The sequence below is a fragment of the Phaenicophaeus curvirostris genome, chromosome 15 (genome assembly GCF_032191515.1).
Source record: "Phaenicophaeus curvirostris isolate KB17595 chromosome 15, BPBGC_Pcur_1.0, whole genome shotgun sequence".
In the NCBI taxonomy this organism is placed as follows: domain Eukaryota; kingdom Metazoa; phylum Chordata; class Aves; order Cuculiformes; family Cuculidae; genus Phaenicophaeus; species Phaenicophaeus curvirostris.
This window is the reverse complement of record NC_091406.1, coordinates 5,748,008-5,775,683: the sequence shown is the minus strand read 5'-3', so window position 1 is coordinate 5,775,683 and position 27,676 is coordinate 5,748,008. Positions and strand designations below refer to the sequence as shown.

Below are 27,676 nucleotides of genomic sequence, written 5' to 3'. Positions count from 1 at the left end.
AATAACATGCGGAGCTGTGCAGAGCCATGCAGTCCTGTGCAGCGCTGTGCAGCGTGCAGCGCCGTGCAGAGTTGTGCAGTGCCGTGCAGTGCCGAGCCATGCAATGCCACGCAGTGCCGTGCAGGGTAGAGCCATGCAGTGCCATGCAGAGCCGTGTGATGCCGCGCAGTGCCGTGTAGAGCTGTGTATTGTCATGTAGAGCTGTGCGGTGCTGTGTAGTGGTGTGTGGTGCTGTGCAGAACCATGCAGAGCTGTGCAGAGCTGCATAATGCTGCGCAGAGCTATGAAGAGCTGCACAGAGCTGTGCAGAGCTGTGTAAGGCTGTGCAGAGCCATGCAGAGCTGTGAAGAGCTGCGAAGAGCTGCGCAGAGGCATGCAGGCTGTGGCAGAGCTGTGCAATACCATGCAGAGCTGTGTGGAGCCATGCAGAGCTGTGTAATGCCGCACAGAGATATGAAGAGCCGCACAGAGCTGTGTAATGCTGTGCAGAGGCATGCAGAGGCATGGCAGAGCTGTGCAATACCATGCAGAGCTGGGTAGCGACGTGCAGAACTGTGTAATGCCGCGCAGAGCTGTGTAATGCCGCACAGAGCTATGAAGAGCTGCACAGAGCTGCGCAGAGCTGTGTAATGCTGTGCAGAGCTGTGCAGGCCCGTGCAATGCCATGCAGAGCCACGCAGAGCTGTGCAGACCCACATAGAACTGTGCATTGCCATGCAGAGCTGTGTAAAACTGCACAGAGCTGTGCAGAGCCGTGCAGACCCGTGCAAACCCGTGCAAAGCCGCGCAGAGCCGTGCAGAGCTGTGCAGACCCGTGCAATGCCATGTGGAGCCACGCAGAGCTGTGCAGACCCACATAGAACTGTGCATTGCCATGCAGAGCCATGTAAAGCCGTGCAGAGCTGCGCAGAGCTGTGCAGACCCATGCAGAGCCATGCATTGCCATGCAGAGCCGTGCAAAGCCGCGCAGAGCCGCGCAGAGCCGCGCAGAGCCGTGCAGACCCGTGCAATGCCATGCAGAGCTGCACAGAGCTGTGCAGACCCACGCAGAGCTGTGCAGAGCCGAGCAGAGCCATGTAGACCCGTGCAATGCCATGCGGAGCCGTACAGACCCGCGCAGAGCCGCGCAGAGCCCGCCGGGCCGCGCAGTACCCGGTTCGGCCACCGGCGGCGCTCGCGGCCCCGGCTCCCGCCCCTCTCGCGGGCGCCGCGGGAGCCCCGCCCACCCCGGCTCCAGCCAATCAGCGCGCGGGAGCGCGGCGGGAGCGCGCGGCGATTGGCTGGAGCGGGTGTCGCTCCGCGGGGCGGGGGCGGTGAGGTGCGCGGAGCGAGGTGCGCGGAGCGGAAGCGGCGAGGGTCAAGGGCTGCGGGAGCTGAGAGGTGCGGGAGCTGCGCGGTGCAAGGTGCGCGGGGCGGGAGCTGCGAGGGCTGCGGAAGCTGCGCGGGGCGGGAGCTGCGCGGGCACAGGGGCTGCGAGGGCTGCGGAAGCTGCGAGCTGCGCGGTGCAAGGTGTGCGGTGCAAGGTGCGCGGTGCGGGAGCTGCGCGGTGCAAGGTGCGCGGGGCTGCGGGAGCTGCAAGGTGCGCGGTGCAAGCTGCGCGGTGCGGGAGCTGCGCGGTGCAAGGAGCTGCGCGGTGCAAGGGGCTGGGAGCTGCGCGGTTCGAGGGCTGCGAGCTGCGCGGTGCAAAGTCTGCAAAGTGCGAGGGTCAAACTCGGGGTGCGGGGCCGTCGCTGTCCCCGAGCCGGGCCCCCTCCTTTCCGCGGGGCCAGGGGCGCAGGGCCCGGCTCTGCGGAGGGAACGGGAAGCAGAAAGCTCTTTTTCTGCAAGGGGACTGACCTTTTGCCGGGAATTCCCTGAATTCCCAGCTTGTGGCGCTTCCCGGGGCTGGATGCACCCAAGGTGGCACCGGGTTCTGTGCCTCCTGCCCGAGGGCCGGTGCCCGAGCTGTGCCCCAGAGGAGAGGCAGGGTCTGCTCTGGCCCAGGGAGGAGGAGGAAGGGGCTCAGGGGGCGGTGGTGGCACAAAACGCAAGAGTTGGGACCCTGTGTGCCAGCAGGGATGGCCGGAGCGAGCCAGGAGCGGAGCCTGCGGGAGGAGCTGACGTGTGCCATCTGCTTCGAGCTCTTCAGCGAGCCCGTCATGCTGGACTGCATGCACCACTTCTGCAAGGCCTGCATCCAGGGCTACTGGGAGAGCGGCACCCGCGTCCCCTCCTGCCCCCAGTGCCGCCGCCAGTTCCCCAGCCGGGCTTTCCGCACCCACTACCTGCTCTCGGGGCTGGTGGAGAAGGTGCGGCGCTCTGGCTCCGTGGAGCATCGGCTCAAGATGCAGGTGAGTGGCACAAGATGCGGGTGAGTGGCTGGTTGCTCATCACGTAGGGGCCAGCAGCCAGGAGCGAGGGCGCTGCTCACAGGACCAGTCCCTGTGCAAGTCAGTTCACAGCAACACAGGTTTTAAACCTTCTGCACAGAATCAGAATCACTAGGTTGGGAAAGACTCACTGGATTAGCGAGTCCAACCATTCCTGCAAGGCTGGAGCTCCCAGTCTCAAAAATGAGCGTGTTTCATTATGTGCACACATATGTAGTTCTCTAGCCTGTTGATGAGCTGCGTTCTCCTTACTGCCTTTGAAAGAAATCATATCGCAGCCTCCCTGTAATGCTGATTTCAGGAGCTGGGATCGCTCCCGAGTCACAGCAGAGTAATGAAGTGGTTTACTCACCTTCTTTTCCTTGTTCCTGCAGAAGCACCTGGAAGAAGCTTTGCAAGCTCGTCAGGAGGAGATGGAGAACTTCTTGCGGAGGAAGCACGCGACACAGGAAGATATCTGTGACCTGATGGTAATGCTCTGTGGTGGCTGCCTTTTGTAGAGCCTCCGGGTTAATCATAGAATCATAGAATAACCAGGTTGGAAGAGACCCACTGGATCATCGAGTCCAACCATTCCTATCAAACACTAAACCATGCCCCTCAGCACCTCGTCCACCCATGCCTTAAACCCCTCCAGGGAAGGTGACTCAACCCCCTCCCTGGGCAGCCTCTGCCAGTGCCCAATGTTCATAGAGGATCTGTGCGTCACTCCAGCTGAGATTTAGCCCAACTGCCTGTAAAAATCTAGATGAATAACGATGCAGTGATCTGAACTTTGTGAAGAGACATTAATCACTCATTCACGCAGCCTTTCCAAGGTGCGTTGGTGCAGCAGAGCTGAGACAGGGTGAGTGGTGGGAGCTGCCAGGTGAGCAGCCTCTTCCAGCCCTGCAGTGCTGCTGCTTTGCCCAAGAGTTAATTCTTGGAAGCTCTGAAATCCTCTTGTCTGTCTGAAGGGGTGGAAGCAAAGCTAAGGAGCAGGGTCAGCAGCAGCAGTGTTGGCGCTTCAGAGAGCAGTGGCCTTGTCACCAGTGCCATGTTTGGATTCGCTGTGAAGCTCTGAGATATGAGGAGCCCGAGTGCTCCCTCCAGGCTCGAGTGACACCAGGCTGCCTGCTTGTCACTGTGCATTGAAGCAACGACAACCACAGGCTGACTGTGCTTCCTTCTTGAGTGGCATAAAAGTATTAAAAGCAAAGGAAGGAGAGTTTAAGGAAAACAGAAGTAGTTCAGAGGTGAGATAAAACTGATGGAAGACTGTCTTCTGACCGGACGGAGCTCTGATCCCCCTGCCTGCGCTATTTAATACCTGTGCCCCACTGTCAGATTTGGATAGATCTTTGAGGTTAGTGAAGAAGTGTCAGCAAATAAGTACATGCGGTTGATGTCCTGTTGGGGTGGAAAAGCTGGATGAGAAGTGTAAAGAGTAAAGGAGTAAATTCCTGATCTGAACAGGGAGATCACGCCCATCCTCTGCAGTTCTGGTGCGTCAGCACAAGCACCTGCTAGAGCAAAGGGGGGCTGGGGTGCTGCCCCAACTGTTGAAGCTTCTGATGTTCTCTGGGGCACATGAGTTTCCTGCTGGTAGAAAGGAATGTTTGTTTTGGGAGGTGCTTCTCAAGCAAATAGTGAAGGCAAAGGTTGCGCTTGGAGATTAAAAGCTTAAAAAGCAGGAAAATAAGTCTTTGGCTGCCTCTTCTAAACAGGCAGCAGTAAGAGCACCACAAGGTTGTCTGGCCGACTAAACAACTGCAAAAAAGTGGCCTCTGGAAAGAGCTGAGTGGGATTTTATCAGCCTTAACTACAGAGATTAGCTTGTGCAGCTCCACTGTCTCTCCCACACAAACAGGAGCCCAGAGAGATAGGAGATATCAGAGAAAAAGAGCAAGTTACCAGTTTTGGGTAGCTCTGCCTGGGGCCTGGCATGATGTGAAATAAATCCTAACTAATCTGAACAGCTGAGTCTGCAGCTCTAAAAAAGCAAAAGATCTGCAGTCTTGTACACAAGCAAATTCCTGGTGGCGTGGGAGAGGGCTGTGTGCAAGGATTTCTAGTTAAGATGGCTGAGCAATTGGTAGACCTTCTTGGCTCCCCTCTTCTTGGCTTTGCAGCCTTGGAAGTTGTCTCTGTGTCCTGTTCTCCATCCAAAAAGTTGTAGGTGTATCTGAGACTTTAATTTCCAGGACACTGTAAGCATGTCAATGGGCCCAGCCATCCTGTGCACCCGTTTTAGCTGCCAGACTGATCTTTGCCTTTTCCCTCTGCTCAGATGGTGTCTGGGGAGCTGAACTTCAAGATCCGGGCAGAGTTTGCTCGTCTTCATCAGATCCTGGAGGATCGGGAGAGAGCTGTGCTGGCAGAGCTGAGTGAAAAGGAAGAGCAGGTGCTGACACGGCTGCACAGGGATGTCTACCAGCTGGAAGAGGGGATATCGGTGCTGCAGAGGGACATCGAACGTATCGAGCAGACCCTGAGCAAGATAGAAGAAGTGTCATTGCTGGAGGTGAGCATGCTTGGCCCTAGCAGGAGGCTGAGGGGTGTTTCATGATCTGAATTTGGGATAGGAAGAGTCCTATATGGCAGCACCAGATTCTACCTGGAAGTCAGTCTCCCTGCCGTCCCTCGGGATTCTCTACGCATTCCCTCTGAGCCTGGAGGCATTAGCCACAAGGGATATGGTGATCTCTCTGAGGTGATGGGTCTCTGGAGCCTTCCTCCTCTCTGTCAGCCCTGTGAAATTGCCTTGGCTGCAGTGCCCAGGCAGTTTCCCCTGGGGTGAGGGTCCTGGCAGGCTGGCTTCCTCTCTCTGTGCTTTATGGCAGCAGGAGACAGGACAGGGAGCTTATTTGTGCAGCTGCATGGATTACAGACCATAACCACTAATTCTCTCTGCTCCTTTCTGCAGGTGGAGAGCCTGGATATCAGGTACGTGCCTGACATGAAAGAAACAGATTCCCTTTCATCAGACAGAGCTTATCTCTGTCCCTGCCTGGGACCACGTCGGGGAGGGATCTTATCTGGAGTTATAAAAGCATCACACGTTGCTCAGTGAGCTCCTGGTACGGTGCTAGGTGGGGGCTGGTCACCAGCGCATGGGGGATGCTCTCTCTAGGGAGCACGTGTGTTGAGATGGCTGGAAGAGCAGGTGGAGGAGATGTGCTGGTTTGGAATGAGCGCAAGAGCCATGCGGGAGCAAGGTTGATGCCACTGACTCTGGGTGCTTTGCTTCTCCGTGCCCTGTCTTAGCTTCTTACAGCTCACAGGGCTGCAAAACTGACCTTGAGGTGCAGGTTTGTGGGAAGCTGTGAGTAGCTGAAGGCCAGAAGTGCTGTAGGACAGCGTGTCCTGTCCCCCTCTTCCCTGGGGGCTGCTGTGGAATGGCCTGTTCGCCCTGCTTTGGTGTGCTGGGTGCTGATCTGCTGGGAGTCACTGCTCCATGAGCAGAGCTCTTGGATGTGTCTGGGTCCACACCACCTCAGCCACGAGTCGCTTGCTGTGCTGGGGGGTAACGCTGCATCAGGAGTAGCAAGAAGCTACCTGAGAGAGTTGTGTCCTGTCTTTATCAAACCCATCACACGCAGTAGCATGCTGCAGTCCTGACCGTGCTCGTCCCGTGTGCCTCGCTAGCGTTGTGGCAGGGGGGTTGACTGCCTCTCTCTGCCCCAGGCCCTCGGTGCACGTGGAGACCCAGCCTGCCTTCAACCTGGAGCACTACAGGGACAGCTGCAGCGGCCCCTTGCAGTACATCTTCTGGAGGCAGATGCTGCAGTCCATCTGCCCCGGTGAGCGGATCGGTGTGAGGGATGGGTGTGCTGGGGGGGCTGGAGAGGCTCTGCAGAAGGCTGTGAAACACTCTTATCTCCACAGCTCCTGCCCCGCTCACCTTCGACCCCGAGTCAGCCCACCCCAACCTGGTCTTCTCCAGAGACCTGACAGCGGTGACGGAGAGGAATCAAGCCCAGCCCGTCCCCAGCAGCCCCCGGCGCTTCCGTCAGTGCGTCAATGTGCTGGGCTCGCAGACCTTCGACAGCGGGCAGCACTACTGGGAGGTCTGGGTGGGCAGCAAAACCAAGTGGGACCTGGGGGTGGCCTCCGAGGCTGTGGACCGTGCGGCGAAGGTGAAGCTGTGCCCTGAGAACGGCTACTGGACTCTTCGCCTGCGGAACCGGGTGGAGTACTGGGCCACCACCACCCCCTGGGTGCGCCTGACTCCCCGCCAGCCCCTCCGGAAAGTGGGGGTCTTCTTGGACTGCCAGGAGGGCACCGTCGCCTTCTTTGATGCCGGGAACATGTCCCACCTCTTCACCTTCCACCAGGTCTCCGCGGAGAGATACTGCCCCTTCTTCAGCACCTGCTTCAGTGACGGGAGGGACAACGTGGAGCCCATGCGCCTCTGCCACCTGGCCCTGTGAGGGGTCCGGAGGCGAAGCAGGTGTTCTGGGGACCCCAGCCTGGCTCTGTGTCCCCCGAGCAGGCTGCGTGGGGCTGTGCAGGAGGCCAGCTCTGCACGCACGGACCTGGTGGGTGAGAGGCGCTACTTTGGTTGCAGTTTCCAGAGGGAGGACGGGGGTGAATCTCTTCTCAGCTCCCGCCTGCCCTTCTCTGTGCCTTGGGCTGCACTATTCCCAGAAGTGCCTGGCACCCCTTGAACAACCTCCGATGCCTGAGCATTGCACAGTTCAGTGGAGGTGAGTGCAGGCTGCTTGCACCTCCTGTCCCTCTGCGCTTCTAACCGTAAACCCTGTGGAGGGGTGGCCTGGTCCCAGAGCACTGCTGGGTGCCTCTTGTCGCAGTCTGTGTCCTGGTGGTGGGCTTCCTCTGCTCGAAGGGCTTTGTGGGATGGGCTGTGGGCAGCGTAGGCTCAAACTGGGGGCTGTCTGCCCTCTACATGGTCACTATTAAAGCTCATTAGCAAGCAAGACCCCTGCCTGGTGGACCTGCTCATGGCTTGCACGGTTTGGGGATCCCCACTGGGGTGGGGGGGCACAGAGCAGCCCAGGCTCCAGCCCCTCCGCCTGCAGCACGGGAGGCATGAAAGAGCTGCTGCTCTTGCCCAGCCCTTCCCTTGTGCTGCTTCACACATCTTGCAGGGACTTCTGGCGTGTTGCTCACTGCTCTGTGCTGGGAACGAGGAGGGGGCTTGGTGGCCCTCTGGGGTGAGGAGTTTTGTATTGAGCCCACCTGTGGCTTTGGGCTCTTGGCTTTCAAGATACAACCCAGGTGGGTTAGAGAACCCACCTGGGTCAGGACCCTGCCTGTTGGGGTGGGTCCAGCTTGGCTGGCAGCAGCGTTGGGTGGGAGAGGGGATGGCAGTGCCCGAGGTGGGTGGGGTTGTTGTGTATAGCCCACTAAGTCCACACCAGGCACAGAGCAGAGGCTGGAGCTGCCCTGAGCCTGTGTAGCCCCCGATGCTGCCTGGAGTCTGCAAATTCCTGCTCTGCAGAGGCTTAATTTTCTGCACAGCCAGAAGGGCCAGGCACAAGGACCTTCCAGCTCCCACAGCTGAGTATGGGGACAGTTGTCAAAGCAAGTCCCTCCCTGGTCATCCCCCTGCTCAGTGGGGCAGGACAAGGGTTCTGTCCTCTGCGGTGCCACGAAGGGCATCACCCCCTTACCATGCAGCGAGCGAGGGCTGCGCTCTGCCGCAGCACCTGGTTTGGGGGTTGCCTAATGCCTGTGCTGGGGCAGGAGAAGACTTTGCGCTCAGCTGGAGGGGAGGATCAACATGCAGGCACATGTGCACTGATTCACAGCAGCCCTGAGCAGCCTGGGGCTCTGTGGGTGCAGAGGGGACCCAGTTATTGGGAAGCTGCTTTTTGGTGCAGCCTTGTTTGGGGTTGCGTGTGCTTGGAGGGGGTGTCAGGGATTGGGCTTTAGCTGGTGGATGAGCTCTGCTCCCTCTCTGCTGAGCCCCTGGGCTGAACTCTGCCTCCTCCCTTGGCTCCTGCCTTGTCCTTTTGCTGCCCCCCAACCTCAGCTGAAATAAAAGCGGAGAAGAAAGAGCTGTTGGCTTGGAAATGCTGCGGGGAGTGGGGCTGTCATCCCCCTGCAAGGGCTGGGAGCCTCTGTGGGAAGGTGAGGCTGGTTTGATGGCAGCGGGGAGCTGTGGCTGTCACATCCCAAACCACAGGCAAGCGATGCTGGGCAGTGGCAGGCAGCTATCCCAGAGCTCGAGGGGGGGTGATCGGCCAGGCACTGGCAGGCAGCGAGCACAGCCGGGCTGTGGCAGCTGCCGTGTGCCGCGTGGGCCGCCGTGGTGGCACGGGCTGCGAGCAGCTCGCTGCGACGTGTGCCAGTGCCATCGCCGCCACCTCCTACACCTTCCTCTTGCCAAAGGCAGAGCTGGAGAGCAGCGAAACCTGCCTGTCCCAAATCCCTGCGCTGAGAAGGCTCCTAAAGACGCATCCTTCCTCCTCCTCCTGCCGGGGCGCGTGTGGCGGCTGTGACGTGCCAGGCAGAGCCAGGGTTTGGGCTGTTATATCCTCGAGTGGCCCTGCCGGCAGGGAAGGGCTGTGGTGGGCAGGCAGAGCCCCTGCCCCATGTGCAGCCCGTACGGCAGCTCCTCTCACCAGATGCCACCAGGACCAGGCTGCGTTTTCCTTGCAGGTTACATTGTCATTTCGTCCCTGGGTGTCCTCAGAGCCACCCCAGGGCGCTTTCCCATAGCCGTGTCTGGGGCTGGGCAGTGTCCGGGAGCTCCTGCCCTGGCTCCTCGCTGCGATGTGCCAGTGTCTTTATCCTGTGCTTTGGGGAGACCTTTGCCTCCTCGGGTCCCTTCACATGCCAGAAGAGAGGAAAGATATTTTAGAATCACAGAATCATAGAATCGCCAGGTTGGAAAAGACCCACCGGATCATCGAGTCCAACCATTCCCATCAATCACTAAACCATGTCCCTCAGCACCTCATACACCCGTCCCTTAAACCCCTCCAGGGAAGGTGACTCAACCCCCTCCCTGGGCAGCCTGTTCCAGGGACCAATGGCCCTTTCCATGAAAAATTTTTTCCTAATGTTCAGCCTGAACCTCCCCTGGTGGAGCTTGAGGCCATTCCCTCTTGTCCTGTCCCCTGTCACTTGGGAGAAGAGCCCAGCTCCCTCCTCTCCACAACCTCCTTTCAGGTAGTTGTAGAGAGCAATGAGGTCTCCCCTCAGCCTCCTCCAGGCTAAACACGCCCAGCTCTCTCAGCCGTTCCTCCTAAGGATAAGATAAAATAAGAATAAGATAAAATAAGATCCTTTTGTTTCACAGGGCGGCGACAATGGAAGGGTCCCCCGGGTCCCACGATCACCCTGTGTTTGTGATGGAAAATCCCCCGTCTAGGCACGGTGTCCCTCCCTGGTGTCCCACCATTAGATGGCAGCATGGACGGGCAGGTCCCAGCCCCCTCCGCCTGCACAGTGCCACGTTTGGACTGAACGGATGGAGGATGCCAAAAGCCCTTCATTTTTGGGGTGTCAAAGGATTCCCCTCACTCCCTATGTCAGACCCTCTGCTCTCCTCGCACTCGGCATCTCCAGGCAGCCTGCATGCTCTCCAGCATCTCAGCGGTGAGATGTGTTTCTTTCCTCCGTCACTGTGCACACCTTGTCACCTCCCTGCTCATCTCTCAGGTGTGTGATAACCCCTGATGTTCACGAAAACAAGGCGCTGGTGGGGAGCCCAGGGGCTGCCCCATCCCTGATCATGGCTCCCGGCACCGGGAAGGGGTCTGGTGCCAGCCTCAGCCCTTCCCCCTGGGGCAGTGGGCAGCGCTGACCTCCTGTGTGGTCACCGTGGTGAGTTTGGAAACCCTCTCTCCAGAACCTGCAGGGCTTCAGGCACTCACCTGAAATGGAGAGACACCATCACCCTCCGTTCCTTCGGGTCCGAGATGAGTGTGCTGGAGAGCAATGCAGTTGGCACGCTCAGGGTTAAAAACTCGTTAATTAGGCTGGGGGGAGTTGAGTAAAATAACTTCTCTGGCTTGGAGCCCCTCTGACGGCTCTGGGAGAGGGACAGGGTGATTTCTTCCACAGGTTTGGCAACAAGAGCTGTGAGCGCGCAAGTTTTCATGCCTGTTTGAAGCCGTGACCACATGGTTCTCATTCAGGCTCTTTTCTTGGCTGTCTGCAAGTGTGTGTAATTAATAACTCTTCAGGGCTCAGCATGAGGCTGTGTTAATTTATCTATTCAACGCTTGTTGGGTGCGCAGGCAGCCGGCCAGGGCTGCACCCGTCGTGCCACCGCGCTCCCAAAGCTCTATGGCCACACCGTGTTCACAGTCAATTCGCGTTGAGCTGGAGGTTTGTCTGCCTGGGTGTGTGCGTACAGGTGGGAGGTGCAGGCGCTGGGGGGTGCGTGAAGGTGAGTGTTCACATGAAGTGTGCGCAGCGTGGTGTGAGTGGGTATTTGTGTGCATTCCCTCTGGTCTAAAAGGTCAGGAAATACACCCAGGTGCGCACAAAAAGATTTGTGGGCTTTTGTGCATCGGCACAGGGTGATGTGTGTGCACCTGGGGGCAGGTGGGATATACAGGGATGCACACAGGAGTGCAGAATGTGTGTTCACACAAATATACACACGAGTGTGAGGTGCCTGTGTGTGGTGCGGGGCAGGGCATGCACATGGGTGCACGGTACCTGTGTCACACATGAGGCTGGGGATGCTCTGGGGTGTCAGTGCCTGTGTTACACATGAGGCAGGGGATGCTCTAGGGTGTCTGGTGCCCATGTTGCTCACAAGGCAGGGGATGCTCTAGGGTTTCGGATGCCCGTGTTACACAAAAAGCCAGGGATGCTCCCGGGTTTTGGATGCCTGTGTTGCACATGGGGAAGGGATGCTCTAGGGTTTCGGATGCCCATGTTACACACAAAGCCAGGGATGCTCCTGGGTTTTGGATGCTTGTGTTGCACACGGGGAAGGGATGCTCTAGGGTCTTGGATGCCCGTGTTACAAACGAGGCAGGGAATGCTCTAGGGTTTTGGATGCCTGTGTTACACACGAGGCAGGGATGCTCTAGGGTTTTGGATTCCCGTGTTACACACGAGGCAGGGATGCTCCAGGATTCGGTGCCCGTGTCCCGGGCGATGCCCGCCCCTCCCGGCAGCAGCCCCGGTGCCGCAGGTGCCGCCCCGCCCCGAGCTGAGCGGAGGGCGGCGGGGACCGGGCGGGCGGAGGAAAAGGAAGCGGCCCCGGGGCTCCCCGCCCGCCGCTCGCCTTCGCCGCTGCTGTGGGTGGCGGCGGGAGCAGCGCCGGGGGCTCCGCTCCGCATCGCCCCGCACCGACCCGCCCGCCGCGCCGGAGATGAAGAAGAGAGTTTGCACGCTGCCCCTCTGGCTCTGGCTCGGCTTCGTCTCGGAGGCAGGTGAGTGCCCTGCCCGCCCCGACCGCACCTGCCCGCCCGGGGACCCCCGAGCCCCGACGGGCACCGGCACAGCCCGCCCCGGGGACCCCCATCCCGGACAAGGAGCTGCGCTGCCTATTCCGGAGCCCCTCATCCCCCACAAAGACCATCCCGGGGTCCCCCGTCCCCAACAGGGACCGAAACAGCCCTCCCCTGGGTCCCCCATCCCTTGCAAGGACCGACACAGCCCTCCCCGGGCTCTTCCATCCCCAACAGGGACCGACACAGCCCTCCCCGGTGTCCCCCATCCCTTGCAAGGACCGACACAGCCCTCCCCGGGCTCCCCCATACCCAACATGGACCTACACAGCCCTCCCCGTGTTCTCCCGTCCCCAAAAGGGACTGACACAGCCCCCCCCGGGGTCCCCCATTCCAGACAAGGAGCTGCGCTGCCTATTCCGGAGTCCCTCATCCCCCACAACGACCATCCTGGGGTCCCCCATCCCTTACAGGGACTTGCTGTGCCCCAACGCTTCCCTCAGGGCTTCCTCATCCCGGACAAGGACCGGCACTGCCTCCCCCGGGGTCCCCAGCCCCGACGCAGCCCCCCCGGGATCCCCCATCTCGGAGAGGGATGTGCGGTGCCCCGGCACTGGGGGCTCCGGGATCCCCTATTACCGACACAGCTCGCCCCAGGGTCCCCCCGTCGCCAACAGGGACCAGCAGCGTGCCCCGGGGTGCCCAGCCCCGGCGGGGACAGACACAGCCTCTCCCAGGATCCCCAGCCCCAACGCAGCCCGCTTTGGGATCCTCAACCCCAACAGGGACCGACACAGCCCACCCCGGGGTCCCCAGCCATGATGCAGCACATCCCGGGATCCTGAGCCCTGACACGGCCCTCTTCACTGTCCCCCATCCCCAACAAGGACTGACACAGCCCTCCTTGTTGTCCCTCATCCCCAACAGGGACCGACACAGCCCATCCCGGGATCCCCCATCCCCAATAGGGACCGACACAGCCCATCCCGGTGTCCCCCATCCCCAACAGGGACTGACACAGCCCATCCCGGTGTCCCCCATCCCCAACAGGGACTGACACAGCCCATCCCAGGATCCCCCATCCCCAACACTGACCAACACTGCCCGCAACAGAGTCCTGAGCCCCGACGCAACCCACCCTGGGATCCCCCCATCCCAGATGGGGATGCACTGTGGTGCCCGCTGGGGTGTCCCCACGGCACCAGGATGGGACGGAAGGGCTCTGCTTCCACCCCTGAGGGTCTGGGACCCGGGATTGAGGCCGTGGTGAGCCCGAGCTTTCCCCACACCGCGCGTGTGTGCCCTACGTGTGGGGAGAAAACCGCATTGGGCTCCGGCAGCCAGGCTTTTTCTGCACGCTGGCCGGGAGGGCAGCCTGGAGGCCAGCTCCCTGCTCTGTTTATTTATTTGTCCGTGCACAGAGTCATTAATTTGTGAGTGCCGGGAGCGCGTTGGGGAGGAAGGCGCGAGGAGGCGGTGGTCCACGCGATGCCGTCCAGCCTGCGTCTCCCAGCTGGGCGCTGGCAGCTCTGGGCCACCTGGGAAGTCACCCAAGTGAAACACGTTTCCTTGTCTTAGCGCTTCTAAAAGGCTGTCGGGCTGCAAGTCGAACCCCCTGCTGCGGCTTGGGTCGTGCAAATGTGGAACCACAGCAGAGATGGGGCTGCAACGTCCTTCCAGAGAGCAGAAAGCGTGGGGCAGAGCAGAGCTGGGGTGGGCGCTGCCAGGGCAGCAGGGAAGGGGCACCAGACCCACCAGCGCTCTCCAGGGAAGCTCCTGGTTGCACAGATAAAGCCTTTACAGCCTGGATAAGAGCGAGAGCGACAGAAAGTTAGTAACGCTGGAAGCTTGCAATGTGGGGAGATGGATTTTGGGAGCATAAATAGAATTTTCTGTAGCCGTGGCTGAGTGACTCACTGTCACCAGCGACGTTTGCTGCCGTCGTTGAAGGGAGCTCACGGGAGGGCTGCAGGTCTGGCTGCAGGCGTGTGGTGTGGACAGCGTCATTGGCACCGCTGCTGCCAACCTGCTCTGCCCAAAATGCTGCTGATGGCTCTGGGGTGGAAGGACCCGCCGGGCTGCCGGAGCTCAGAGGGAGCAGGGCACAAAAGGACCTGCTGCTGGTGGCATCGCAGCGGGAGCTGCAGCTGTTCAAAGCTCTCTTGTTAGCAATTTGTAAAGCATCGTGTAGCTTTTCTCAGGTTCTTTCATCTCCCAGAGGTGCTCTGGCCAGCGCGGCTGTGTGATGTGAGGGCCTCGTAAGCGCAGAGCTGAGCAGAGCTTTGAAGCTCTCCAGTGCTGCCTGATTAGCGCAGCGACGACGGGCGATGTGGAGCTCAACTGGGGAATTGAACCCTGGGGATTTGCTTCCTCTTCTTCCACTCTACCTGAGACCAATTTGTCGGTGCATAAAGCGCACACAAATTCCTCATTAACCATAATCCCAACTGGATAAAAATATTTGCTTGCCTTGGAAGCAGGGATGGGGGGTGAGTCAGTTCCAGCTGGGAGGGGTAAAATATTCACCTCAGGATTGTGAAAGGTCTGTTCTGGCTCTGCGTCCTGCTTGTTCTTGCACCCCAGTACCTGGTTAAATGGGCCAGCACTAGGAGGGGATGCTGTGTATCAGAGCACGTGGGCTCTGGGAGCAGACGGAGGTTCAGCCCCAGCATCCCAGGGTGACTTGGGGTAACCCTTTGTGTGGATAGTGATGAGAGCGTGAGCTCCCTGTGCTGCGATGCTGTGGGTGCAGAGCAACGCTGACTACCCCACAGCCAAATAACCCCTGTGGGGACTCCAGCTTGCTGCTTTCACGAGCATGTGCCCTTTGTGTGAGGGAAGGGCCCGTGCTTGTGTAGGACCTGAGCCGATTGTGTTGGCTGCCTTTGCCTGTCCTCCTCTAAGATCACGCAGACCTCCCCGGCCGGGTGCTCGGACAGCCTCGCGCTGACCGTGCCAGCAGCAACATTCGCCTTTGCAGCTGGGATTTGAAGCAGTTTCTTTATTGCAAGTAATAAACATGGGCCATTTCAGCAACACCCTTTCATGCAAAAGCCCGTGAGTGTGCAACAAAGCCCACTCTGGCTTAACCCAGCCACTCGTTAGTGCTGAAGCAGAGCCAGCGCCTCCGAGGGGGAGGTGGGATTCAGCCCCTCATCCCCAGGGGCTGCTGAGGAGGGGGCAGCTCGGCTTTGTGCCCCGCCGTTTGTTTAGAGATGATTTCAGATGAATGGGCTGCAAGTACTGCCCTGGGATTTGGTTGGGCTTGCGGCCGGCTGCCTGCACAAACAGCCACGAGGGTGTTTGCTGCTGAGCTCATGTTGACGCCTGGTCATGGGGACACTCGGCCGGCAGCACCAAGTCCCCAACCAGCGCGGGCAGGGTGAGAGGGGGCTCCTCCAGCGTATTCCCACCCCTCTCCACTGCCTTTCTCCCGTGAGCTCGCTCCGTGTGGGATCGCCGTCCCCGGGGCATCTCTTGGCCCCGGTTGGTGCGGTGCTTCCCAGAGGAGGCGTGGGAAGGGCAGGTGCTCCCGGCTGGCCAGGAGGGAACAGTCTGTTCCCAGTGTCCCGGGGCAGTTCCTGGGGAGGGAAAGGGAGAGCGGGATCCCACGGGAACGGCAGCAGGAGGGAGCTGTGGCCAGGCTGTCGTTTCTCCAATGCTGTAGAGGGCATCCACAGCGCTCGGAAGGTTGCTTTGCAGAGAGGCTGCTGAGCAGAATGGGGCTCTTGATGGGTTCCCAGGTGTGCCCAGCTCTCAGCAGCGTTGGGGAGCAGCATGAGCCCTGAAGATAGCGTCCCATCTCACCCACCTTCTTTCCAACCACTCAGTCTGGCACAGCAGAGGCGTTTCCAAATGAACGTGGCATCTTTGCATTCAGCATGCTGGACCGAAACAGCCCCAAGGGGTTCCCTCACCCACAGTTTGGTGTATTTAAACCCAGTGGTAGGGGAGAGCTGCAATAAGCCTGAGGTGATGGGGATCCTGGAGGATCCTGCAGGTGTAGGGAGAAACAGAAAACCCTGTGATGGACGGACCCCACAGAGGGTGGGGAGCCAGAGCGGAGGAGCAGCAGTCGTGGTGGTTTCCGTTTGAGGAATGACTAAATGTCGCAGGGCTCTTCCGCTGGGAAAGACGGGCTGGGGCATCACAGCAGAGGGCTGCAAAATCACAGCCTGCCTTGAGAAGGCAACTCCTGGTGGGTTCCTGTGGTGGGAGGATGAGGAGCGTGGCAGGGGGACAGCGGTTTGTTCCAGCAGTGGAGCTCATCACCACGGGGCCTTATGGGTGTTAGATGTTTGCCTCGGTCCAAAGGCAGTTGTGCATGGAAAAATACATGGGTCTGCAAGTAAGAAACCCACAGGTGGTTGGTTAAAGCTGAAAAACTCCTTTCCTACCCGGGACTGTGAGCCAGAGGTGCCCAGCACCACATTTTGCCTTGCCCTGCCCCACCTACCCCTGCATGGGCAGCTCCTAAAAATCTCCACCTGGGCGAGAGGCAGCGGGGAGCCGGACACACAGCTCCCAGAGGGTCCCCCGCCAGCTGGGTGCCACGGAGGGGACTGGGACTGCCTGGCACGTGCCAGTGTCTGCTGGGGAGGCCAGAGCTGAGCCTTGCCCTGGGCCAGAGCTAGAATTATTTTTTTTGTCCTTCATTAGCAGAAGAAATACTGCTGCAGCTGCACTGGCATCTAGTGACTGGTTAAATTAATTCCAGGGTTTTTATTGCCCCTGGCTATCCCAGACCTTTGTTTCTTGTTTCACGTTGTTAAAAGAGAGGGTTAGCTGGGTCCCAGGGGGGCTTTTTCTCTCTCTGGTCGAAATAGTTGTAATGTTTCTGACTCACAGTGTTATTGCCCATCTGTGGTGCCGCATTGTTAATGCAAAAGAGTGGAAGCGGAGATGGCTTTTGGTCAAGTCGGTGAGGAGGCACAAGCCCTTGAGCCCAGCACGACCACTCATTCGGTTGAGCGGCCACAGCCAGATTGCTCCATCTCTAGGTGCAAGTTCAGCAGAAGGAGGCTGAAAACCTGGCCCCGCGGCAGCCGGTGGCGAAACTCCTGCTATGTTTTATAAGCTGAGGATATTAAGCAGGGAGTCTCTCCTGGGGTTGTTTCCCTGCTGAGGTAGCAGAAACAGGTTTCAGCCAGTGACTTGTATTTCACCTTACAACTTCTCCCACGTGCGAATTGTTTTTCTTGCTGCGTTTCTGCCCCTCCTTCCAGGGCGAGGATCTCCGGCGCAGGCTTCGCAGGCCAAACCTGGAGGTGCCGTGGGACGGACGTCATGTGCTAATGAGGGAGGATCAGTGGAGGGGGTCAGGAAAAGGCTCCGAACTGGGAAAACACAGAGAATGGAGTGGTGGGGAAAGGCAAGAGATACTGTGAGCAAGTGCTGTGGTCTCTCCATCCCTGAGCATGCAATAACCAGGCAGCTCCCCTGCTCTGCTTCTACGCAGCGAAAGGCAGCAAGGACCCCAGGACTGTCCCTGGAAAGGACCACAAGAAAGGGCTGAGTAGGTTGCAGACCCTCCTGGTCTTTATATCCCATTGCTGATGCGCAGAGCCTTGGAGTGAGCAGAGAGACAGAGGAAATGAGATTTTACCTGCTCGCAGCAGCCAGTCCAGAGCTGGTTACAACTCTCAGCAGAGCCTGGAAAACCCAAGTGTGGCTGCAGAGGGCTTAGCGAGAGAATGTAAGCTCAGCCCCGCTCCCAGTCTCAGTGCGTGCCAAGATTGAAGCGAGTCAGAGTGGCTCCGTGACGCTTTTGGGACCTGTTGCTGCCACGCAAGATGTAGCCACCCACCCACATGCAGGCGCAGAGGGTTTAAGCCTTCTCCTGGCCATGGCTCCAGCTGGCTGGGTGAATGCTGGCCGGTGCGCAGAGTCTGTGTCCGCCTTGGTCTGCGATGCCGGTGCCGGTGACGCGGTGCCTTGTGCCATCCCACCGTGGTCTCACAGCTCAGCGTGGCGAGGCCACCTGCCCGGCCAGGCTCCAGTGCCCAGGGTCAGCCCTCAGGGAAGTGTTTAGCCAAGGCGAGCAGTGCCGATGCCAGGCTGGATGTCCAGGTTCTCCCTTGGCGGAGGTCAGTGGTGGTTCATGGGAAAGGAAAAATTGGCAGCTGGGCCGGATGTCCCTGCATTTCCCCTCTTCCTGCAACTGCCTGAACGACGTTCCTTATTTAGCTTTCCTGACGGACAGGAGGAATCTGATGGCGGAAACTGTCACTGCCTGATAACAGCTCAGGGACCCCTTTATGATGGGCGGCACGGCAGGGAACGGGGCAGCGCTCCTCCTCGCCAGGAGGGCAGAGCCAGGCAGCCAGGGCTGCCCTTTGCACCGGCTTTTCAGAGCAGCTGTGGGTGAAGAGAGGAGGGCACTCACGGCCTTAGAATCATAGAATCACCAGGTTGGAAAAGACCCACCGGATCATCGAGTCCAACCATTCCTATCAAACACTAAACCATGTCCCTCAGTGCCTCGTCCACCCGTGTCTTAAACCCCTCCAGGGAAGGTGACTCAACCCCCTCCCTGGGCAGCCTCTGCCAGTGCCCAATGACCCTTTATGTGAAAAATTTTTTCCTAATGTTCATCCTGAACCTCCCCTGGTGGAGCTTGAGGCCATTCCCTCTTGTCCTGTCCCCTGTCCCTTGGGAGAAGAGGCCAGCACCCATGCAGGACCTTTTGTACAAACCTCCTAGGCGCTATTTAGAAGTCTGTCAAGACCAAGAAGCAATGGCATATATATATATATATAAAATTGGCATGTTTTTATTTTTTTTTCTGATGAGACATCTGAGCTGGTGGAAGGGGGCACAGATGGGGAGAGGGGAGGCGTGGAGCAAATACACCCTGCCAAGGTCTGAGACTAGGTGAGCCTTTCCACTCCTTGGAAATGAGGATGTGAAGGGCAGCCAAGGCTGGGATGCTTCAGCAGGAGATGGGAGTGATGACCAGTGCCAAGAGTTGAGCCTACCCAGCAGTACTGGGACTGGTTCCCATACAAGGATGCTCTGACCGAGCAAAGGCGATTTTACTGCATGTTTTATTGTCCTCGGCTTTCTCTTCATAGAAGATGGCATCTTGCTAGTGTCTCAGCCGTTCTCTCATATGTGCCCACGGTGACCAACGCCAAAACCGCAAAAGGTCCTGAAATACAGCCTGTATTTCAATGTATCCATTGATTTTTATCTTGCACCTGTGGAGGCCATCAGGCTGCTCCCGTACCAATAAGAGCATCGTTTCCATGGCAATTAATGTATTTAAAAGGGCAGAATGTGCAAGGAAACTGTATTTTTAAAAGAGTGAGCCCTAAGCAAGACAGCCCTTGCTGCGGGACAGGGCTCAGTCTGTGCAATGCATGGATTGGTGCGGCTGCGCTCTGCACTGGGATGCAGGGCACGGGGAGCCAGCTCAGCTGGGCTGAGTGCACCAAGGTGTGTGTGAGCGTTTCAATGGTAACTCAACGATATTAAAAATCTCCCTGCGAGGCTGAAAACTTGAACAGGAACTCACGGGAGTTGTTTCTGTGCTCTGCTCTCTAAGCAATCCGCTGTGTGACCAGGTCACCTACCTGAGCGTCCATGAGTTGAGGTTTAGGTCATCACCATGTGTTGGTACCTAAAGACCAAATGCTTCTCCTTTTAGCTAAGTTCAAATTGCTTTTGTGTTTGCACCAGCAGGGAGACTGGTGTGAAGGGAATTGCTGTATTTGTGTTCATATATTGCTCTATCAGTGCCACAGGTGTGTTCGGAGCTAGTGGACATGGGAAAGAAGCAGGAGCTCCTGCCCTGAAACCCAGCACACATTTCAGATGGCTGTGCTGGCGATGAGGTACCCATGGGGGATAACTGGGTTTTGCGTCCTCCTGGCTATTCTGAGGCAGAAAAAGCAGGAAAATCCATAGCGCAAGTTATTTTTTTTAAATTATACATGTTTCTTATGGTGTCACTTCCTAGCATGATGCATAGTTGCCATTGCCATGAGGTGAGTAAACTTCCTGCTATACCTTCCTGGCAGGAGTCATCTCACCCAGTCCCCATCACATAAAAGTCTAGTTTCTAGCCTAAGACACTTGCTCCACAGTCAGAGGGGTGAGAAAGGCTTTTTTTGGAGACACTCCATCCTATCCTCAAAGAGGTGTTGAAGGAATTGCCTTTGGGGAGGGCTCCGGGGGCGGCTGAGATGGCTCCCAGCCCGCGTGATGTCCACACAAACGCAATCCACCCTCTTCCTCACTGGCTGTTCTGGCTCTGCTGCGGCAGCTTCCAGCTGCATTGGGGGGGGTGGACACGGCACAACAGAGGGTAAAACGAAAGAGCAGCATCAACCAAAACAACTGATGGCCCCAGTCTCAGGAGATGTGGCCAGGAGGAGGCCAGGAGGCAGTGGGATCATGCGGAGTGAGCAGTAGACAAAGGAAGGAAGTTTTTATTACTGGGCCAAATCCTGAAGTCCTTCGGTTGTATTTAGGCCAATGCCTCAACGACTTCAGTGGAGAATGGTCTGAGTAAAGAGAGAAGAAAGGGCGTAAGGATCTGGCCCCTGGGTAATTGTGTCACGTGGGAAGCTTATAAAGGATTTGCAAGCTCACGATGGCTTTCCTGAGCAGCCAGCGCTAGCCAGCAAGCTGCACCCATGGCAGCCAGGCTTCCTAGCTGGGTCACTGTCCCTTTCTGAGGACATGAAGTCCCCATCTCACCAAGGGATTTACCATTCCAGCTGGTGGCAGGGCTTGGCAGAGCTGGGTGGTGGCTCTACAGGCTTGTGAAGGTCTATGTGCACATTCACGACTCACGAGACCCATCGAGGGTTTTAGGGCTCTCCATCAGCTTTCTGAGTTATGGAGGTGCTTAGTCTTTTCATGCATCAGGGAAGCCAGCAAAAGGTTTGCTGATTTCATGTGCTCCTCAAAAAAAGCATAGGGCTGCTTAGCAGAGCCTGGAAACCCCTCCGTTGGTTTCCCTGCATATAGGAAGTCCTGCATCAGCTGGTGGAAGTGTGTAGATGTCTGCTCAGACACACGCGTGTGCGCTGATAGCGAGGTTCGGCTCTGGGCTTGGCCCTCCATCTGTGACTTCTCCCTGTCTCTGAAATACTGGCATCTGCTGAGATGGATGTTAGATGGAGTGACCTAAAAAAATAAATACTGACAAATGTGAGGGTCAAGTCAATAGTTTCCACGGACAACAGTAAATCTTGATGTTTGCTAAGGCAAGAAGGTTGGGCACGAATTGTCATTTGTACTCAGATTTGGAAACTGCCAGCTCAGAGTGACAGCAGCACGCAAAATCACTTCCAGCAGAGGTGACGGCATGCAGTGCCCACGGAAATCCATCACTCACACAGTGGGTTATCCTAGCCTGAGCAGAGTCCCCGGTGAGGAGTAATTTAGTGTAAGTGGCCATCATCCCTTCCCCACGCTGCAGTGCCTGCCTGGCCCTGGGGGAGCAGAGGGCAGAAGTTTAACGGTGTGTCCCAAAAGTGTGTCTGTACGATGCAGGGTGCTCCCACGGGAGATGCACACGTTCACACCAAAAAGACCCCTGTGCTGTTGGGCAGGCAGTGTGTGGTCCATGTTATGTTTAAGGGGCGGGTGGATGAGGTGCTGAGTGACACGGTTTAGTGATTGATAGGAGTGGTTGGACTCGACGATCCAGTGAGTCTTTTCCAACCTAGTGATTCTATTATTTTATGAAACACAGAGAAAGCAGGCAACTTGCCTGCAAACGGAGTTACCCAGCGGTGCCTTTGTAAAGCAATTTAGCTAATGTAGCATGATTCTGAGCCTGATGGCTCCTCATTTGGTTTGTTGGCTGTTGCTGGACTATCTGATTCAGCAGGTCCTGGACTGCTGTTTGTAGGTGCTGGGATGGGATCAGGCCATACCCCGGTCTTCATCTCCTCTCTGTGCCATAACACCCCCAGTGCAAGTGAAGATGGCCTGATACTGCCCCGTTCTGGGCAGACAGGCTCAGACCCCACCGTGTCCCCTTGAGTGACCTATGAGAAGGCAGTTGAGGCTCTGGAGTGAGTCCAGAGAAGAGCGACAAGGCTGGTGAGGGGGCTGGAGAACAGGCCTTATGAGGAGCGGCTGAGAGAGCTGGGGGTGTTTAGCCTGGAGAAGAGGAGGCTGAGGGGAGACCTCATTGCTCTCTACAACTACCTGAAAGGAGGTTGTGGAGAGGAGGGAGCTGGGCTCTTCTCCCAAGTGACAGGGGACAGGACAAGAGGGAATGGCCTCAAGTTCTGCCAGGGGAGGTTCAGGCTGGACATCATGAAAAAATTTTTCACGGAAAGAGTCATTGGGCACTGGAACAGGCTGCCCAGGGAGGGGGTTGAGTCACCTTCCCTGGAGGTGTTTAAGGGAAGGGTGGACTAGGTGCTGAGGGACATGGTTTAGTGTTTGATAGGAATGGTTGGAGTCGATGATCCAATGGGTCTTTTCCAACCTGGTTATTCTATGATTTTCCCACTTGGTCAGGTAAATCCACCACACTTGCTTCCTCACGTGCTATGAGGACTAATGGAGGCAACCAGAAGGCATGGCTGGGAGCTTGATGTCCCCAGTTTGAACACATGATGATGGGTTCTGATGTCTCAAACCTCTTGTGTTGTAGGGGACAGGAACCTTTCCAACACTGATCACACCAGAATAATGCTCAGCCCAGGATGTGATGCCTGCTGCCATGGTGCCCGCGTTGCCCAGCACCGCCCCTCCGCAATGCTCAGCATTTCACAATATTTATGGCTGCTCCTCACCCTTGGCTGCTTAGACAAATAAAGCCTAATGCAGCTGGGGGCTGTTAGTCCAGGCTCTCCGGCCTCCCAGCAATAACAAGGCCTGGGTGGCATTTCAAAGAATGCACTGGGGAGAGGGGGAGCGCCGGCATCTCCTTTTTATACGGTGGTGGAAATACAAGCCTGCCTTCACTGGAGATAAGCGGTGTTGGCTGGGCTAAGCTCCTACTCAGAGGTTATAGCGGTGATGGAAGGCAGGAGGCTCCGTGCAGCGTTGTCCCTGCAATAACCTTTGCCAGAAGAAAAACAGTTCGTAATACAATAGTAGGTTTAAAAAAAATAATAATAAAAAAAAAGAGAATCAAAATAAACAGGGCCTCATGTGAACTTAGGAAACCTGTGCCGGCGTGAAGAGATGCGTGTGGTGAAATGACCTGAACAGCACCTGGAAAGGCTCTGGTCCCCAGACCCACCTCGCTGGGAACTGGAAAGACCCTGTGTCTGTCCTCGGCCCCTTGGTCCAGTGCGGTGTCCAAAACAGCCCCAGTGCCAAATGTCTTCACCTGCCTTTGTGGTTGAAATCATTGCATCTTCCCTTTGTTCATGCCTTGGCTTTCCCGGAGGGCTGGAAAGGCAACCCCCAGCCTCACCCACGGCTCTGAGCACCGAGTACCTTGCGGTGACCAAACAGGGAGAGCCAAGGAAGTGGCGTGTTGCCTCTTTAGCACAATTTCCCTGTTAGTACTTGTGCTCCTTTGGTGGAAGTCATTAGCATGTATAAACGCTTCCTTCCCGTTGTGTCCGCTTGCGTGCTCTCCCCGCTGAGCTGCGTGGCAAGGGAAGCACCTTGGAACGGGAAAACAACAGTCAGGCTCTGCATATTAACAAGAAAGTAACTGGATGTTTATGAAACTTGGTAACCCTCTTGTAAGCTATTTTTTAAAAGATGTTTTAGCTTGCTGGCCTTCAAACAGCACCAGAGCCCGATACTGCCATTTAGGCTGGGTGTTTCATCGTAGGGATTGTGCTATGATATACAAAGTGTGACATTTCCAACTCAGCCTTTCTTGGAAGGGAATTAAATGAGTTTCATAGCTGCGTGAGGGGTGTTATGTGGAGGTGGAGAGAGAAATCTGTGCAGATGTTAAACAGCCAGCTAATCTCAAGTGACGTGAATGCCCTGATACACTTTGGCTCTTGGAGATGATGATTATCATCATCTGCTGCAGCGGGTCCTGGCTTGTGGTCACAGCTCTGAGCCAAGAGAAATCGAGAGTGTAGCATTTATAACTTGCCATCGATGCCCCGGGCAGCCCCAGGAGGACAGCTTTCTTTCTATGCCCTGAGTCTCTCCATCTTCAAGTCTCTTTGCTCAGCAGGGAGCAGATGGTATCGCTGACCCAGAGGTGGGGAGCAAGTCAGCAAAGCCCTGGGTGGGGGTAGAGCTTGGTTTTCTAAAGCCCATCCCTCATGGAAATCCTGTAGAGAGCAGAGCGAGATTTTTATTAACCACATCAGGGAAAACTCTGGGTTTGGGCAGCTCCAACTGCCTTCAAGGATGGCAGAAAGCTGAGCTGTGGAGTGTTTTTCCCGGAGGGTTGAAATTTCTTATCTCCTATGTTGCCGTAGACGTGTTTACCCCAGGGAATGGCACCTCCTGTCCTGCTCACGCAGATGCCAGGAGGGCTCTTAGATCTGCGGCGAGCGCTCAGAGCTCTTCCAGCAGCCTTCTCTGCTTGCGCACGTCTGACCTCGTACCTGAGGTTTCCTTCCTCTGCTGCTACCTCTGATGACTAATTCTCCTTTGAAGAGCGTGCGCCTGTGATCTTCCTGCCTCCCCTCGTGCCCACCCCTCGGAGGCGGCAGAAGGGGTCGTGCAGATGCACAAGTGTGCACGTGCGGGCGTGCATGCGAGAAGCTGAACCGTGGAGGAGGGTCCATGCTCTCCTGCTCCCCAGGCAGCAGCTCCCTCTTATGCCCATGACCACTCTTCCCTTTGCTTTTTTATTATTGTTATTTTTAGATTAGACTTGATGCTTGAAAACCCTGCTTTGATGATCAGGAAGTTTAAATTCCTCCTGGTCTGTGCTTATGCTTCCTACTTTTTTGACCCATCCTCAATTAATGTAGTTTTTTCATGTCACATTGGCTCTGGAATAAATCCTTTTCCTTTATTCCCTGTTATCTTTCATTAGAAGGAATAAGAATTCCTCCTTTTTTTGCTTGAGGTTTTTTTTTCCAGGCCAAAGCCGTCCAGTTCCTGCTCTCCCACCCTCTGTGGCTCAGGCAGGAATGGAGGTACAAACAGACTGCTTGACAGGCTTGCAGGGAGCCTGGAGCAGATGGGGAATTGAATCCAGGTTTTCCAAGGCCAAGATGATCATCTAATTGCAAAAGTGTGGGGTTTTTTTTTCCCACTTACCCTGTTCATCAGCTTCTCTCGCACTCAGCAGCTGGAGATCAACTTGAGGATGGGTTGTGCTGCAGAGGAGAACAGGCACTGCCAGCTCCAGGGCAGCTGCTTGGTTTGAGGGCTCTGAGTTAATTTCAATTCACAGCTAAGTAGCAAATATCTGGATGCAAACTCCGGGGACGTGAAGATGGAGGATGGTTTTTTCCGCTTGGCATGGTGCCTCCCAGTCCAGCTGCATCGTTTCCAGACCCCTGGAAAAGCCCAGCATGGTCAGACTGGCTGGAGCAGCCTGGGTGGGAGGTAGGCAGAGTCCCACTGGCTTTGCTTGCGAGGGGGAAACCTGACCTGAGTGGGGCACAGGTGGTTCTTCAGTGTCCTCAGCCTGTCCATAAGCCAGCAATCTTGGGAAGAGCTAAACTTCAAAGGCCAGCAATTAAGCCCACACACATCAAGTGAAAAAACAAACCTGTGACTTGCTTTTTTCTTTCCAAATGCCGCTGCCCTTTTCTCTCTGTGCTCGATGCTGACCCTCGGGCTCTATCTGATTTCCCAGTCAGCTGCCGCTGCCTCCTCATCTCCCAGGGAGAGTTGGATGCCAAGGCCTTGCTTAGCTTGAACTCTTCCCCCAATAGCACATCCGTGTCTCACTTCAATGGGAGATTAACCTGAGCACAGCCTCTGGGAATAGCTTGTGGTGGAGCTGTAGCTAGTGGTGTCCAAACTGAGGGCGTGCAGAGATGCTGATCTCTCTTTTCCACTGTTTATTGGGCTTTTCTCTTCCTCTGTGCGCGTGCAGCAAAGCCTGGTAGCAGCCCCTGCCCAGGCTTGGGTGCTGGGAAAGGGGATGATGCCCTGATGTGCACAGGGGGCTCCCTGCCCTGAGGCACCTGCTGGTTTGTTAACGAGCAGCTTAGGGACTCCTAGACCTGGATGTCTCACCTGAATCACCATGGACATTGTTCTCCAGGAGCTTACCTGTCTCTGGGAATCTCTCTGTGATTATCCCACAGTGGCAAAACCCACAGTTTGCATGAGTTGCATGAAAAGATACGTTGTTGTCTGCCTCAACTTCAGGTACAGGGTGAAAAGCAGTGGACAGTGATTTCCTTTAGTGGTTTACCTTGTGTCACTGTGTAGGCTCTCATTTCTTCTCAGTGGCCAAAGGTGTCTCTTTGGTGTCCCAAGGGTTTGTACCCACTGCTGCCAGAGGTGCCCCAGCTTTACTGCCCCTGGGGTTCCACCTGGATAGACACCGAGTGGCATTAAACTCTGAATCCTGCAGTGGTCAGGGCAGTCCCAAACAGCCTAATGGGACGTAGCAGTGGTACAAGCTCTTCCTAAGCCACCATCGCAGAGATTCCAGACTCCCAGAGCCCGTGTGAGGATGTCTCCAGCCCATCCTGCCCATCCATTTCTGCCTGTCTGCCAGGTACCAGCTTTGGACCGACATTCGTTTCACATGGGCTGGGGACCATCCATTGCATCCCTTCAGGTTAAAGACGTAATGAACAGCACTAATTTCTGTTGCTGGTCCCCTAAAGCCATTCGATCCCTCTGCTCTTTCTACGCCACGTTAATCACATCCTGCAGAGGCAGAGAATGTGAGCAGGGCAAGATTTTGAAAGAAATAAATTAAAACAGGAAGAGAAGGAACCTGACAGTCCTTAAGATGTAGGAGGATAATTTTAATTGAGTTTTGCGAGGGTTTAGCCATGCAGTTAATAGGGGCCACTGAAAGAGGGGTGGCTGCGTATGCTAAAGCAGAGCAGCTCGCCTCGGGCTCCTGCATAACCGCAGTGGTGGCAGTGGGAGCCGCCACAGGTATTTTGGCAGGTCTGAAGATTTCTGTCCCTTGGGGAGTGGATTCTGTGGACAGAATAGGTCCTGTTCCTGTCTGAAGGTGCTGGGCTCCCCCTCCCAGCCCTGCGCATCCCGCTGAGCCAGAGCTGCTCTCTGAAATGTCAGGGAGAGGAAGCAATCCTTGGCTTGTTAGTTTCTACAAGGAAATAAAACGCACAGATGGCTCGAGCATCCTCTATCTGAAAGGCAGGAAAAGGATTCTCCGGGCAGGAGCAGGCAGCCAACAAACCCAGAGCAATTCAGGGAATGGGGGGGACCAAACAAAGCGGCGTCTGGCCAGCCCCTGGCCAACAGCAGCAAGGGTGGCTCGCCGAGGGGAAACCGAGCGCTCTGATGTGCAGGAGCATCCCTCACCCCAGCAAGAGCAGCAAACAGCCAGCTCCCCCAGGACCCAGGGAGGCTGCTGACAGCAGAGATCCTGGAGGAGGTCTGCAGGGTGGCCCCGGGTGACCCGCTGCCCCAGGCCGGACATGTGGCTACCTGACAGAGGCTAACTTTGGCTCAGGACGGAGCCTCTCGGGGAGGATGGAGTAGGGAGCGAGAGCGGGGGGGTGTAGGGAGAGGAAAGACGGCAGGAGACAGAAATGCAAACATGGCCTGACAGCCATGGGGCAGGGGGAGGGGAGGAGGAAAAAGCAGGGTAAACCTGGCAGGATGGGGCAGGAAACCGGGCTGGAGCGAGGCAGGGCGATGGTGAGATAGAGCTTCCTGCGGAGGGAGAAAGGCAGACAGATAAACACCCTCAGACAGGCGCTTGTTGACCCTTCTTTGGGATGATGCGATGGCAGGTCCCCAGGACCTGGGTGGCTGTGCTGGTGCAGACTGGAGTCCCGAAAACTGGTGGCAGCACGGTCGAGGCTGAGTGTAGCCGTGCTCTGCAGGCTCAGGGCAGCTGGCTTGTGGAATACACTGACTTAAATCCCTCCCTGG

General features: G+C 56.8%; 3 protein-coding genes across 6 annotated transcripts in view; all 3 read left to right on the top strand.

The window, feature by feature from the left end:
* The window catches only part of RNF130 (ring finger protein 130), a 163,049-nt gene that overhangs the window by 33,666 nt on the left and 101,707 nt on the right, over nt 1–27,676 (top strand). The window lies entirely within an intron of this gene.
* Nucleotides 2,050–7,305, top strand: LOC138727024 (zinc-binding protein A33-like). Its single transcript, XM_069869147.1, has 6 exons — nt 2,050–2,330; nt 2,744–2,839; nt 4,639–4,872; nt 5,275–5,294; nt 6,036–6,151; nt 6,237–7,305. Exons 1-6 carry the CDS (start codon nt 2,058–2,060, stop codon nt 6,779–6,781), a joined length of 1,284 nt encoding a protein of 427 aa, XP_069725248.1. The 5' UTR covers nt 2,050–2,057; the 3' UTR covers nt 6,782–7,305.
* The window catches only part of FLT4 (fms related receptor tyrosine kinase 4), a 58,335-nt gene continuing 42,225 nt past the window's right edge, over nt 11,567–27,676 (top strand). For all 4 annotated transcript variants that reach the window (XM_069869136.1, XM_069869135.1, XM_069869134.1 and 1 more), the window contains exon 1: nt 11,567–11,713. In XM_069869136.1, coding sequence (XP_069725237.1) covers nt 11,653–11,713 — 61 coding nt within the window. In that variant the 5' untranslated portion in view covers nt 11,567–11,652. The remainder of the gene's footprint in view (nt 11,714–27,676) is intronic.